The sequence below is a fragment of the Arvicola amphibius genome, chromosome 1, assembly GCF_903992535.2.
Source record: "Arvicola amphibius chromosome 1, mArvAmp1.2, whole genome shotgun sequence".
Classification (NCBI taxonomy): Eukaryota; Metazoa; Chordata; class Mammalia; order Rodentia; family Cricetidae; genus Arvicola; species Arvicola amphibius.
Window position 1 is genome coordinate 123,202,272 of NC_052047.1, and position 15,780 is coordinate 123,218,051.

The window sequence follows — 15,780 nt, forward strand, 5'->3', positions numbered from 1 at the left end:
TCATAATTTTATGCAAAATCATTTATGGTAAAAATTGTTAAGGCTGCTTGCAAAGAGTATATAATGAAAATCTTTGTTTTATTCCAATCCGTTTTTGGTTTTTGATCATCTTAAACATTCTTCAAATCTTACTGTACATGTATGCAGATAGAAGCCATTAGGAATACTTTAATTTTCCCTTGAAATATATCTAGGAACACATTTTAACACTACCTGAGTGTAAGTAGTGGTGAGCTGGACTGGCTCAGACTGACTCATGGGACCCGACCCTTACATGGAGTAGATGCAGTGTTGTTGCTGCTGAGCGTGGTGGAAACATTGACACCTGGAATTTAATAAACTACAGATTATTTTCTCCTTCTCCAATATGGTTGTTAGCATTTACTGTTGGAAGAAAGAGGCCAGACATTAGCAGTCTGCTTTTACACCACCAGCAACAAAAATGTGGGTGTGATGGCTTATGCTGGTAAGCCTAGTGCTTGAGAGACCAAGGCAGGAGCTGCAGGAGCAATTCTGGCCTAGCCTGGTCTGCTTTACACAGATCACTGCTTGGTTGATATGTTTTAAAAATCTTTTTTTTTTTTAAATCAAGAGTTTACAAATCTAGGAGTTAATACTGAAATTTATATCTGAGTATTCAGAGTCTCTGGGGATGATCATATTGAAGACAGTCTCTGAGAGGCCTCTTTAAGACAGGCCACTCTGGTCTGCAGTACTTGTAAACATTCTAAATGAAATGCTACAAACGCCAGGCATGGTGGTGCAAGGCTTTAATCCCAGCGCTCAGGAGGCAGAGGCAGGCAGATCTCTGTGAGTTCAAGGCAAGACTGGTCTACAGATGTAAATCCTGTCTCAGAGGGAGAGGAAGAGGGGGGAGAGGGGGGAAAGGGGAGAGAGAGAGAGAGGGAGAGGGAGAGGGAGAGGGAGAGAGGGAGAGAGAAAGGGAGAGAGGGAATGCCATAAACAGTTGGTGGCACATATTTTTAATCCTAGCACTCAGGAGGCAGAGGCAAACACATCTCTGGGTTTGATGCCAGCCTGGAAGTTCCAAGACAACCAGGGCTATACAGAGAAACCTTGTCTTGACAAACCAAAAAAGAAAATGCCGTGAACATTAATATTTCTACCATTTATTTTTTTCAGTTCTAGGGACTGAACCCATAATCTTGGATGTGCTACACAAGTGCTCTACACTGCAACTTACCTTCACACATTTACCTTTTTAAATGGCTTTGTGTGTGTGTGTGTGTGTGTGTGTGTGTTGGGAGATGTGGAGGTGAGAGAACAGCTTGTGGGACTTGGTTCTCTCCTTCCATTGTTGGGTCCCAGGAATTGAGGTCTTCAAGCTTGGAAACAAGCACCTTTATCTTTTGACCCATCTTGCTGGCTCCTAATTTTTAAAAATTGATTTATGTGCATGCGTTGGGTTGTGTGAGTGCAGGTGCCAAAAGACCAGGAGTTGGGATTACAGGAGGTTGTGAGTCATCTGACGTGGGGCTGAGGGCCAAACTCCTATCCCTGTTAGAGCAGTAACTACTCGTACTGCTCTTAACACCTCTTCAGCTCCCCCCACACCTCTTTAATTTTTATTTGAGATAGGGTCTCACTAGGTTATTTAGGCTGGCCCTGAACTCAGGGTATTCCTTTCTTAACCTGAGGAGATAAGATTACAGAGTTGACCACAGCACCTCATAGATAGATAGCCTTAATACTGTCGATGAATAAATTACCTTTAGGTGGTCTTTATGTCTGTGGAGGGTGTTATCTTGGTTTTATATCATTGTCCTGCTGATTTTGTAGAAAATAATTGGGAATGTTCTACTCTGTGTTTTATTCTTTAAAAATTTGATAACGTTATTTTGTGAAACTGTTGCGTGAGGTCTGTGCTTTTAAGAAATAGCCTGTTAGCAACTTTCTTACTCATTTATAAGGTCATGGTCTGATTGAATTAGACTATTATGTTGTTGTTATTATTGTTATTATTATTGTGTCCTGCTCTGTAGTCTTGGTCTGGAACTTCCTATGTAGCTTGGGTTGGTCTCAAATTTATGTTTGTCTTTCTGCCTCTGCTTCTTGAATGCTAGGATTTATAGGCATGCCCATTCTTCTGGTTAGACATTCAGTCTAAAACGCACTCACCCAGATAGAAACATGCAGGACTCCTAGTCTATTTTGTGGAAAGAGCTTAGTGTCAGAGGGATAGCCCCTCTTTGAACTTGAAATTTGGGTTAGCCTGACCTCTTAAAAATCTGAGAGATTCTCCTGCCCAGAGTGGCTAATACCCACATCAGGGTTTATTATGAGGGTTAAGTCATGTATTATTAAACAGTGGCCAACTGTATGGGTCTGGTTTCTGGTATTTGATCCATGCTAGATTTATTCTAGTCTGTCCTATTCTACTCTTTTTTTTATTTGTGATTATTGATCATACTTGTTCACAATTCCTTTCATAGAAGTATTTGTCAGTGTCTTTTAGTCTGCCTTAAACTCATAACAAAGGCATTCAGAATCTGAAGGCTTTATTTTAACTGTTTCAAAGTGAGTTCTCTATTGGTGAGTGTGACTCTGCAGTTACATTCCCAGTGGTCACAGGTTTGAGATTTCTTACAGAGATGAAAAGGGAATTATTATTATTATTATTTTTTTTTTTTGGTTTTTCGAGACAGGGTTTCCCTGTAGTTTCTAGAGCCTGTCCTGGAACTAGCTCTTGTAGACCAGGCTGGCCTCGAACTCAGAGATCCGCCTGCCTCTGCCTCCCGAGTGCTGGGATTAAAGGCATGCGCCACCACTGCCCAGCCTGGGAATTAATTTTTTTGAAAACCTCATTGGCATGTCTTGGCAGGCAATTCAGGGTAGAGGATATAGATAGGAGACTTCTGGATCATTTCGCTTTTTCTATGTTAAGCTTCTCCTCCATTGTGTGGGGTCTACGAGGTGGCCCCTTTGGCAGGTGATGGTGTTCACTAGGTCATTGTCCTGTGCTAGAGGTTCCAGAACCCACGCTCTGCCTTCATCAGTTTGGAGGAGGGACCTAATTAGAACCCACCTTGTAGGACTCTGATTCCACTTCAGCCTCCAGAACTCTGAGAAAGACATTTCTGCTGCTTGTAAGCTACAAAGCCTGTGATGTTTTGTCACAGTGACAGCAGCCGACCAAGGTGCATCTTGTCATCGTCCATCTTCGCTGTCATGGGAGACGCCAGTCACTTGGGAGGCTACAGTTTACTATGTAACAGGGAAAATTCTCTGGATGCCCAGAGAACAAGAAAGGATTCAGCTAGTAGCTTCTGGAAAAAGGTCAGTGGTGGCAAGGAAGTGAAGTGTTTCTCATCTCATTTGAAATGAAAGAAGTTTTAAAATAGAATTACTGTTCATTCATATTCATACAAAGTCATTTGAAGGCCTCTGTGCTGGGAAGAGCCAGGCAGTGGAAATACCAAGATAAATGAACACTGTTGTGATTCTATTATAGATTGTAGCTGTAACAGGCAACGTTGGGATAATGTAAAGAGACAGGGTAAATATGGTGGGACTAGAGAAGGAGAGCTCATTAGCTGGGACTTAGGGAAGGCTTTGTGTGTGCGTTGTTGAGCTGTTGTGTTTGTTGTCTTGTTTTTACAGTCCTGGGGTTGAACTCAGGACCTTGCTCATTCTGTTGAGCTGTATCTTCATAGCTGTCACAAACTCACACAAGTGTGTGTGTGGGAGCATGAAGATGCAGACATGGTGAGGTTGGGAGAGAGCAAACAGTGTAAGCCAAGGACAAAGTGCAGGGCAGGCCTTGTAGAATAGCCAGCGCATTGAGTGTTGGGCTGTCTTGTGTGTAATGTCGGGAATAGATGTGTAATATACTTCCTCTGAAAATACCTTTCCAGTTTCAGTTTAAAGTTCAACTTGGAGGCAGTTGCATTCATTCTTCAGGAAAGGCATATTAGACGTCAGTCCTAATACAGGAATTTGTCTCCTGGAAACAATACAAGAGCACAGTCACTGGCAGAAATGAATGATACTTGCATCCAGTACTCTACTCTTAATTGAGTTAATATTTGCCCCTTTCTGTATTTTGGTCTAGAAGTTTGTTTATTTTGCTTAAACTGGTAGTTTCAGAGTGAGGGGGTTTGCCTCTTGGAGTCTATAGGACGTTCATTTTGGAGTATGGTAACAGAAAGATGATGAGTTCATAGGCTATGTGGAGTCATGTGTCAGAAAGGAAGGGAGGAGAATAGCTCAGTGGTTAAGAGTGCTGTCCCCCTTTAATCCCAGCACTCGGGAGGCAGAGGCAGGTGGATCTCTGTGAGTTTGAGGCCAACCTGGTCTACAAGAGCTAGTTCCAGGACAGGCTCCAAAGCTACAGAGGAACCCTGTCTTGAGAAATAAAAAACAAACAAACAAACAAACAAACAAACACACACAAGAAAAAAGAGTACTGTTCCCATCACCCACATTGGACAGATCACAACTACCTCTCATTCCAGTTGCAGAGAATCTGATACCCTCGCTTGGCCTCCGTGGACACTTGCAGACACATGCACACATATAAATGAAAAAATGAAAATCTCAGACAACTAAGCAGCCAACAAAAGTGTTGCTGTATATGCCACTGTTTTATTCCTTTTGCAGTTGCTAACACACATATACATATGTATATACTACACACAATACATGTACTCGTGTGTGTGCGTGTGTGCACAAGTAAAGTGAGGTCACCTGCTCTTTCCTGTTTTTGGGACACATGTTATCAAGATAGCACTGATTTGAGCCACCAGGGTCAGACTCTTCCAAAGAAACTTTGAAGTGTGTGAGGACTGACTGTATCTGTGTTTTAAGAAGAGGGTGTGGCATTTAGTACCTGTTTAAAAGAAACTACTGATAGAATACACTGTGATTAAGTTTAGTGAGCAATGTGAGCTTGTTAGTACTTTATATTCAAAGAACAATCCATGGCATACCTCTTAGTGAGAGAGCAAGGACCTTGCTGTACCAGGCCCTCCATCTAAACATCTAGTGGTCCTGGCACTCCCTGGGTCTGAAGTCTTTGTTACCATACTGACATCTAGAGTCAGTAGTATGCATTTGTTCTGAGTCATTTTCTGATCTGCTTTGGGTTTCCCTATTTGTATTTTTCCTCTAGTCTCTCTTTTGGTATTGCTTTTGTTGGTTTTTCTGCATACTTCAGCAGGAGAATGTGCACTGCCCATCACGCCATTTCAATATCAGAAGACATGGTTTTTGTTCCAAGATACTTTTTACAGTGAATTTCTGTTACTCAAAAATTGACCTTCTCCTCCCTCTTTTTGCCCCCTCTCACTTGATTCTCATTGTTTCTCATTCCCACAGCTCAGGAAGACACTTATTCCCTCAGAATTCAGATCTGTGGTTTAACTCTAAGCCTTCTCCAGGTTAATGGCAGTCACATATCTGCTACATTGGGTGAACTGACAGGATATACATAACAATTTTAAAAGACTGTTAAGATGAAGTTGTGTGTGTGTGTGTGTGTGTGTGTGTTTAAAATGAGGCTTCTTAGACTGTTCCTGGAAAAGTAGAAAAAGATCCTCCAGTTGGAATTGTTTGAGGTTTTCCTTTTGTTGTGTCAGTTTCTTACGCTCTGCCTTCTGGTGTGGCTGGCGTCTTTTCCACTTGTTCTTTTTCTTTTGATGGTGGCAGTGGTTTGGGGACAGGGTGACATTTATCTCTGGCCTAAAATTCATCCAGTACTCAAGTATGTCCTTGAACCTCTGATCCTCTTTATTCGACCTTTAAAATGTTGAGATTATGGCCTTGTGTCACATTGCTGAGTTTACGTGGTGCTGGGGATCAGACCCAGGGCTTTGTGCCTGCTAGGCAAGCACTCCGCCACCTAAGCTGTGCCCCAGTTCTCTTGGGTGCTTTGATTGATTTGTATCCATTCACGCTGCGGTAGAGAGTAAGTACCTCTATGGTCTTCCAGAGGTGGGGAGTGCTCTTCTGTTTTCATAAGTGCCGTCTCTCTCCTGCGACAGTAAACGAGAGCTGTGCTTATCATTATGTTACCAGTGACGTCATCCTACAGCTACATAGGAGCTACTTTGCCACCATGCAGCTTTGGTCTTGTGTACACTATAAATCATCTTGTGTGTGTGTGTGTGTGTGTGTGTGCATGCGCGCAGCGTGTATGTACATGCATGTCCTCATGAGGGTATGTGCATATGTACTTTCAGTTTGAATTTTCTTTTTGTGTGAGAAAAAAATCCACCCTTTGCTTTAGTGTTGTGTGATCTTTTGAGACAAGTAATCCTTAGACTGACTTTGAACTCACTGTGTATGTAGTCCAGGATGACCTTTAGCTTTAGATCCTCTGCTTTTACCAAGTAAATACTGGGATTATAGGTATATGTTGCTGACAGATGAGGTGGCACACACTTTTAATCCCAGCACTCGGGAGGCAGAGGCAGGCAGATCTCTGTGAGTTCGAGGCCAGCCTGGTCTAAAAAGTGAGTTCTTAGTCAGCCAGAGCTGTTACATAAAGAAGCCCTGTCTTGGGGATAAAACAAAACAAAACAACAACAAAAGTGGTGTTGTGGGGCCAAAACAGCAAAACACAAGTATATATTACCATGCTCATCTTGGTTTGTTCTGAAACATGGCTCAGCGGCTTGCTATGAAGCTGATAGTTCTTCTGCCTTAGTCTCTGAGGGCTGGGATAACAGGTGTGTACCATCTTGCCTGGCCATTCCGGTTCTTCTAAGTCTAGTTACCAGTTTTCCTTTTTTATTTTTGGTTTTTCGAGATAGGGTTTCTCTGTAGCTTTGGAGCCTGTCCTGGAACTAGCTCTTGTAGACCAGGCTGGCCTGGAACTCACAGAGATCCGCCTGGCTCTGCTGGGATTAAAGGCGTGCGCCACCACCACTGCCTGGCTCAGTTTTTCTTTTTTAAAAGATAGTTTCTCACTGTGTAATCCTGTCTAACTTTCAGTTGCTACAGAGACTAAGTCGACCTCTCACTCTCAGAGACCCGCCTGCCTCTGCCTCCCAGGTGCTGGGATCAAAGATGTGCGCTACTTCACCTGGCTTCATTCTTCCTTCCTTTTAAAGTACGATATAGGAACTGAAATAAAATCTGTCATGATGCTGTTGTCAAATCTTTGACTCAGAACTTTACAGTTCTTGGTTCCAATCTTCCTTCAGACTATTTACTTTTGCTTTTGTAAAAAAGCACTCAGGAGACAGAGGCAGGTGTGTCTTTGTGGGTTTCAGGCCAACCTGGTCTACATAGCAAGTTCCCAGCCAGCTAGGACTACAAGGGAGACCATTTTTTAAAAAATAAGATAAAATAAGCCTTAGCTGCAACAGGAAAAAGTGTGAACAGACAGTTTTTGTCTTTGTTTTTTTTTTTTTTTTTTTAATATCACAGGAGGGTGAATTGAATATGTGGATGATATTCTCTTTTGGTTAAAAAAAGTTTAGATTTCTATTTTTAAAACTGATGCTGGGGATGGAACCCAGGGCCTTAATGAATATTGGGCAAATGTTCTGCCATGGAGCTATATTCCCAGCCCATGAAAAGCCCTTGAAAAGCCCCTTACAAACCAGATGACTCTTTCCTATCCTGCCACCCTCCCAAAAGCCCAAAAAAGAAAAAAAATCACACTTCATAGTCATCATCCTGTTGTGTTTGCCTCTTTCCTAGTTATTTGTTCTCTGTGTGCATTGTTATAGAAGGCTTAGCATTTGAGCCTTGTGTTTTGGAACCAGGTATCCTACTACCCATAAAACTGCATTCCATCGGAATCCTGACTGTGGCTTGAGAGGTATTCTGTCAGGAAGTTGCCTAGCCCATCCTGTCCCCAATGTCCAGTCCTAGAGCTAGCAAGATGCTGCTTTCGTATCATTAGCAAATTTATTTTTTTCCTTACTGGTAACAAGTGATTTAAATATATTATTTTATATGCACAGATTTGTAGCATTGACTTGGGCCTACTGCTTACTGGCTGCAGCACGAAATAGCTTTTAGTCCATAAAAGCCCCTTGCCTGTATTGAAAACCACATTATGAGCCGGGCAGTGGTGGCGCACGACTTTAATCGGGACCAGAGACAGACTCTCTGTGAGTTTGAGGCCAGTCTGGTCTACAAGAGCTAGTTCCAGGACAGTTAGAACTGCTACACAGAGAAACCTTGACTCAAGAGGGGAAAAAATAAAAAGAAAACCACATCACTAAGATGGAGGCCTCTGGCTGTTAAACACTGTATCAAATGCCTTCTGTGATACTTTGGGCTAAAGAGGTTCTCTGATAGAGACACTTTGTGAAAGAGTCTGCTAAAGGAAAACTTGGTTCTTGACAGCTTGTTGGCAGTACTTTCTTTATATCCTTAGATCTGCATTGTGCCCTTTGCTGTTTTATACTTACAGGTTGTTGGCATGTTTCCACATATCTCTTATGGTATAATTCTTGAGCAATTTCCCGAAAGATGCGCCGAGCACTCTTCTGTAAAATCAAAAGGGAAGGTTTATCCTTCAGGAGCATAAGCTCCACCTTTATTGCAGGGGACTCAGCAGTGGGGACCCCTCTGCAGCCACACATTAACTCTTGTGCTTTGAGTGCATTCAGTAGAATGTATGGCTGAGATCTATTATATTGGATGGCAACTCCTCCCCAGATGATTGCAGAAGATTCCTAATAGGGATCAGAAGCCTCTAGGGTGGAAGTTACTGCATTCTCTGGGTTTCCTAGCACAGCTCACATTTGAACTGGTTCCCGCCTGCTACTGTGTTGGAATACAAGTACTAGCAGTACCTTTTGTGAGTCTTCTTTGGTTTCTCTGCTTCTTGAACTGTTAGATTTTGACTGTCAAGAATAAGAAAATCTGTGAACATTTTGTGATATTTTATGCTGAAAGAGAACTGAGCTAATTCAGTGTTTGAATGACACACTAGATAATTTTCATAACATTTTGGATGCTTTTGTTTAATTAATAAATGAATTAATGACTTAATGAATCTATTACAGCATATGAAAGAATTCTAATAGATATTTATACCCCCACTATTTAACATATGTACAGATCAAAGATAGTCCTTTTTGGTACATTTAGGACTTGATTTTTTTTAAAATTTATTTTTATGTTCATTAGTGTTTTGCCTGCATGTATGTTTGTATGAGGGTGTTGGATCCCACGGAACTGGAGTTACAGACAGTTCTGAGCTACCATGTGCTGCTGGAAGAGCAGCCAGTGTTCTTAACCCCTGGGCCATCTCTCCAGCCCCTAGGTCTGGAATATTTTAAGGCAACTTCTAATATCTTTATTAACTGTTTCTGCTCTTAAAAATTGTTCTCAAAAAACCAAAAAAAAAATTGTTCTTCTGGTTTTCCTAGATATTAGTAGCCTCTCCCTCTCCACCCCTTGCCCTTGGAGTAGAGAGCCATCACAGTTACTGAATCCCCTAGTTGTGGGCTCTGCCTAGCAGTCTCAGTTATGAAGGCTCAAGGGACTGCAGCCTCCTTCCAAGTGGAGGCCCCTGAAGATGAGAACCAGGTGTTTGCTGGGCCAAGTGGTTCTGAGGCGGACAGATGAAAATAACTTGTGTGGTAGCATTCAAGGTGAGAACATTGGACTTACTCTTACTCTGAAGAGGACTGTGAAGATGACACACACCCCGGTGATGTAGACGGAGAAGAGCGCTATGATCACTATCAGGAGACTGTGCACCTCCCTGCTGAGAAGTCCTTCTTCATGGTGGAGACAGAAAGAGGCACTGTTGAAGCATGTGCTGGCAGGCATAGGAAGCGTCACTTACATCATTTAGAGGTGGAGCCTGAGCTTGCTGTGCTCACCCTCCCAGCAGTGTCTGCCTGGGGCTCCATGGGGAGAAGATGCTCAAGAATGGGCTAAGTCGTGGCCTTGAAATGCATTACAACAGATATGCTTCTTCATACAATAAAAACATTAAAAATTAAATTGAAGAGCCAGCCATGGTGGCTCATACTTTTAATGCCAGCACTTGCAAGGCAGAAGCAGATGGACTCTTAGTTTGGAACCAGCTTGCTCTACATAGCAGGTTCTAGGACAGCCAGGGCTACATAGTGAGACTTTGTCCCAAACAAATAAATTGAGTTGAACATCTGTTGTAGGGCTAAGAATTACCTTTTTGGTTTTTGATATTTCCCCCCTTTCTTCTACTGTTGATTGAACCTAGTGCCTCAACATGCTTAGGCCTTCTACCACTGCACTACAACCAGCCCAAGAATTACTTTTTATAAACACTCCTGAAATACATGGACATTGACGTTTTCTTTTTGTTAGAAGTGATCAACAGGTGTCACCAAGCCTGTTGCTGCAGTGCAGATATTTTCTTGGTATTTGTTGGTGCAGCTGTTTGAAGCTGACCAGTGCTATCTGGTAAAAACTGGAGGAAGTGGAGTCCTGAGGAGCTAAGAGCCACCCTTTGCTTTAAAGGCAGTTGTGGCATGTGTTGTCCCCTAGTGAAGCCCTCCATGGACTAATACTGGATGCTTTTTCACATTCTGAATTTTCCTTTTGGGCAGGAAGTGTCCTGTGTTCAAAGAGGGGATTAAGTAACTTGTGTGTCTTTCTGTACTGAGTATATGGAACATGAAATACAACTAGATAAAAAATTATTTCCCACTAACCTATGGTTCCAGCTAAATATACCATAGGTCCTGTCCCATTGACTCAGTTTGTACAATGCACTTTTTTTTTTGTAAATTGTCATAACATTTTGCTCAGATCTTTAAACCTTTATTTCATAAGCACAAATTATGTTATAAATCTGGAAATATAATATCTTGACACAAGCTGATAGTTTCTAGAACCTTCCTGATTGACTCCATTTGATATCCACAGACACAGAGACAATGGAGGCCCTTCTCAGTTCTCTTTCCATCCCCAGACCTCACTGATGAGCAGCTACTCTTTGTCCCTCTGCTGCAGTGTCTAGGTGTAACACGGGGGGGGGGGGGGTGACTATGTGTTTGCAATGTGTAGGTGTAACACAGGGAGGTCTGTGTGCACAGTATCTAGGTGTAACATGGGGATGTGTGTCTGTGTGCAGTGTCTAAGTGTAACATGGGGAGGCCTGTGTGTGCAGTGTCTAGGTGTAACACGGGGAGGTCTGTGTGTGCAGTGTCTAGGTGTAACACGGGGATGTGTGCCTGTGTGTGCAGTGGCTAGGTGTAACACATGCTTGCATGTTCAATGTCTTAGTGTAACACAGGGAGGCCTATGTGTCTTACCAGCTTTCTCAGAAACTGGTTTAGTATTGCACCAGTTAGAATACCATCCTGTAAGAGAAGCAGAAGTGACCAAAAATTGGACTTAGAAATAAAGAGTATTAACCATTAATTTGGAGAGAAGCCACCAGTAGATCCTTGGCCTTTGTCATTCTGCCTGAATATCAAAGAAGAAAAACTGATGGCTGTGGCCTCCTGAAAAGATCCCCGAGAATCGCTCCCTCACACGAGGACATCAAACCTACATATAAACAGCAAGCAGTAATTCACCAGGCCAGTCCCGTGAGCAGTCTGAGATAAGACTGGCAGCACATGCCTGCAACGCAAGCTTCTTGGGAAGCTGAGGCGAGAGGTCAATACCAGCCTAGAACACTGTAGCAACGCTTGATTTCTTTTAAAGAGTTGATTAAAAAAAAGAGAAATGAACAATAACAAAAAAAAAATCAAAAGGCTTTACATAGTTTTGAAGCTGACAACCACATACGCATTAGCAAGTGTGTCGCAGCCCTGTGGACTGACCTCTCACCGCCAGTGTAGTCCCGCTTCCAGTCTGTTTAGCTCTCGGTGCTGGCTCGTGGGGAAATGCTATTCCACAGATGTAAATTGCGCTGTCATTTGATGACACCCTATTGACAGTGAGGGAGACTCGGTTCTGGTCCAGGGTTTCTTCCACTGTGAACTTGTCTGCCTTATTCCTGCATCCATCCAAGCACAGAGCCTCAGGCTGTTGAGCGCCACAGCGAAACCACAGGCTTCTTGGTTGCTTTGAAGAGCATCCAGTTGTGGAAAAGGTGCACTCCAAGGTGACAGTCTCAGAAGTGGAGTCCACCTCTAGGTAACGTGGCTGCACCACAGAGACAGTGCAGGCACCCACCACACCTGTGTGAGGAAGCACGTGAATGTTGGGGAGCTTCTTCGCTGTCGCTGCTTCTGGCCCTATTGAGTGAGGGACCAGTCAGTCTCTGGTTCTTGTCCTACTCCCATTCCAAACAAGACCGTAAAGACAACAGTGAGACTCACCTGCGCTAACTCACTGCTGCTGGTCTTTACCTGGTGGTTGTTGCCATGTCACCCGGCTACCTGAGGACAACCTCAGAGAGCTGCTCACGGGATCAGTGTGGCTAGTGGAGGTGGTGTGTCTGAAGCCAGAAGGACATTCTTTTTTTTTTTTTTTAAGATTTATTTATTATGTATACAGTGTTCTGCTTGTATGTATGTCTGTATACCAGAAGAAGGCACCAGATCTCATACAGATGGTTGTGAGCCACCATGTGGGTGCTGGGAATTGAACTCAGGAGCTCTGGAAGAGCAGCCAGTGCTCTTAACCTCTGAGCTATCTCTCCAGCCCCCAGAAAGACATTCTTAATGCCTACAAGCATTTCCTTGATCTCAGACCATCCATATAATCTTGAAGAGCCTGTTTCCTCCTACACACCCCTTGATTTGGGGTTTGATTGAGCACATGAGCACCACCAGGTTTTCTGCCTGTTGGGGGCTGGATTGCCTAGGGATGAATCTGGTGTCCATTTGGGAATTAGGATAATGGGAAAAGATGTGCCTATGAGAAAATGCTGGTCTGACTACTGTAGAGCAGAGGTCAGGGAGGGACCTGGAGAACACGGACGGGCGTTGGAACCCATCTCTGCACTTGTGGCTCTGAGTGCCGCCTGGGTCTCCTGTGATGGTAGGGATGCTGCTCCCTTGTGCAGTTCATATGGTTTAAGTGATGTATGTAATAGAAGGCAGCCATTTCTGTTGCTGCCCCGTGCCATTACTACTCTCCACTGTGTGGAGCTGCTTGGAGTTTGGGTTCCTATCTTGACTGTGTCACATGAAGAATAGTGCAGGCAGATGGGAATTTATATGAGTTTTCAGTTCAACTTCTGCCTAGTTCTACGTGCCAAATGGTCTCAGAAAAAATAATGGGCCAAATGGTCTTACTTATCCTACTTTACTCCTAAGAATGGGGCGGGGGTCAGTCCAAGTCCTCCGGTGCTTATATTCATTTAGCAGTGGTTCTCAACCTTCCTATATGCTGGGACCCTTTAATGCAGTTCCTCCTGTTGTGGTGGCCTCTAATCATAGAATTATTTCATTGCTACTTTATAACTATAATTTTGCTGCTGTTTTGAATCATAATGTAAATAGCTGATATTTGACCCCCAAAGGTGTTCAACCCCCAGGTTGAGAGCTGCTGATTTAGGGGCTGGGGCTCTTTCTCACATTTTGTCCTGCAGGTTCCCACCCAGAGCAGCGGGAGGCAGGGAAGTTAGTCCAGCGTTTGTGAGAGGCTGTGCTCACGCTTCACTCTGAGCTGTGTGTACGCTGATGGAAGCTGAGGCTCTGTGAGACTTGCTGAGAGGAGCTGCCAGCTGGGAGTACCTCCTGGCTTCTTGTGTGCCCAGGGCAGTGGGCTCATCTGCGCCTGTTGACTGAGCCCCTCCCTCAGCCCAGGGACAGTCATCTTAGAAGTCCTCTACATGCAGATTTGAAATGGATCAGTCCTGTCAGGTTCCAGCACTGCAGACAGAGCCCGAGTCTCAGATGACTTTCGGGTAGAGAGTTTGAAAGTAGAGCCAACCTCTAACGCAGTAAAAAGTACTTACAACTTAGGAGTTTCCTATCTCAGCCTCAGGGTGGAAGAAATCACGAGACAGGCCAACGGAGGGGGCAGTGCTGTTCCTCCCCCTCCAGTTGAGCAATGTTAGCCAAAACAAGAATTCTGGATAGTGTCTCACCAAAGCCCTCTCCTGTGAAGTTTTTCTTTTAGGAATTCTTAGGTTCTATAGTTTTACTTTGTTTTTTAAATCAGTTTCCACTGAAAATGTTGAAAGCTTATCTTGGGAGGAAATAAAATCACCTTACTACTTTTTGAAAACTAAGGAATACTGTAAACTTACTTTGTGCGTATGTTCAAGTGTGTGCACTTGTGTTGGTGGGCGTGCATGCGTGAATGCCGAGGTGCATATGGAGGCCGGAGGATAACCTCAGTTGTGTTTTTGGGAGCTGTCTACTTTTGTTTTTCTCGATGGACTCGGTGGTTGAGTAGACTGGGCTGGCTAGTGAGCCCTGGGGAATCTGCCCAGCTCTGCCTTCCCATCACTGATGCTGTGTGCGCCACCAGGCTGCATGGGTTCTAGAAACCACATGGAGGTACAACCAGCACTTTACTGAGTTATCTCTCTAGCACCAACATTTATTATTATTAATAAATTATTGTTATTATGGCTTTTCAAGACATAGACTTTTCAAGACAAGACTATATAGCTCTGGCTGTTCTGGATCTCGCGCTTTAGACCAGACTAGCTTCACTCAGACTCGGAGACCACCTGCCTTTGCCTCTGCCTCTGCTTCTGTCTCCTGAGTGCTGGGACTAAACGCATGTGCCACCACCACCCATCCCAACATTTTATTATTGTGGAGAATGTCAAGGATGCAAAGGTAGGTACCTAGCACAGCAGACCCACCGTTGCCTGGCTTTCCCTAAGTCTTGTTTCATCTCTCCCTACTGTCTCTCCCTTGTACCCTTTGTTACTGTATCTGCAAACGTTTCATAGTACAGCTGGAGAGGTAAGGCTTTTCTTTAACCAGCTAAAATGTGTAAAAGTAGTGTATAACTCATTGCAGACAGTAGAGCCGTGTAAGAGATCACCGTGGTTCCTTAACCAGAAAAACTAGTTAACATTCTAGTATTCGTTCTCTTCCCCTCCCTGCAGCCTGCTTTCCTTCTCTTGTGTGTGAACCCAGAGCCTTGCGTATGCTGGGCAAGTGGCTCACTGCTAGATGGTAGACCTACCCTATATTTCTTTACAGATGAGGAAAACATACTAATTTCAAGAACTTCTGCTCCATTTCTTTCCTTGCAGTCTAAATTTTATGGGTAAATCTGAGATTATTTATAACTATGATGAAAGAAATAACTTTTATAGAGTTAGAACAGGTACAGGCAGAATTTGGAGATTAGTTATATTATAGGGTGACTTTTCTCTAGAACAGGGTACAGTAGCTTTAAAATTCTTTTCGGCCTTTAGAAACACTGTCCTATGGGATACTAGGCAATTCTTGTGCAGTGTGCACTAGTCCAGAGCAAGCTTGCCCGTGTGGGAATTGACTCGTTAGCACATGTGGTGCTGAGCAGATCCTGTCAAGACTAGCAGGAAACCTTCCTTCAGCTGTGGGGAAGAAGAAACCCCACCACCTTACTGTAGTGCTACACATTTTAAATTATCTGGCAAGAGCGTAAGTATACATTTATTAGTCAGGAAGCAACAATTCATTTAAATGAAATGGAGAAGAGAAAGAACCCTCCTTACCGACATGAAGTAGGATCAGGCTGATTTCCAGCGGGAGGCCGATCTTGCTTGTACTTACAGGGCCCATCACTCTGCATGTTCTGGGCATGTACTCAAGAGGATGCTTCCTTTTCCTCCTTTTTCAGAAAGGAAGAAGTAAAGAGGAACTCTTATTAAGGAAGCACAAGCAGGAACTTTTAGAAATTGTGTAAACATGGTTTCTAACAAGTTTCACCATTTAAAGTTGAGATTTTGGTTGG

At 43.5% G+C, this 15,780-nt stretch overlaps 2 protein-coding genes across 4 annotated transcripts in view; one reads left to right on the plus strand and one right to left on the minus strand.

Annotated features, from left to right (window-relative positions):
• Nucleotides 1-15,780, plus strand: part of Mettl9 (methyltransferase like 9) — a 40,513-nt gene that overhangs the window by 22,541 nt on the left and 2,192 nt on the right. The window lies entirely within an intron of this gene.
• On the minus strand, nt 4,586-15,648 carry Igsf6 (immunoglobulin superfamily member 6). 2 transcript variants are annotated; one of them, XM_038322324.1, is made up of 6 exons: nt 15,542-15,648; nt 11,748-12,107; nt 9,598-9,707; nt 8,775-8,825; nt 8,388-8,465; nt 4,586-5,993 (listed from the first exon to the last, which is right to left on the minus strand). In XM_038322324.1, exons 1-6 carry the CDS (start codon nt 15,627-15,629, stop codon nt 5,937-5,939), a joined length of 744 nt encoding a protein of 247 aa, XP_038178252.1. In that variant the 5' UTR covers nt 15,630-15,648; the 3' UTR covers nt 4,586-5,936. The 2 variants fall into 2 exon arrangements, with proteins under 2 accessions (XP_038178252.1, XP_038178245.1); XM_038322317.1 differs by lacking the exon at nt 4,586-5,993 and having other exon boundaries at nt 8,111-8,465.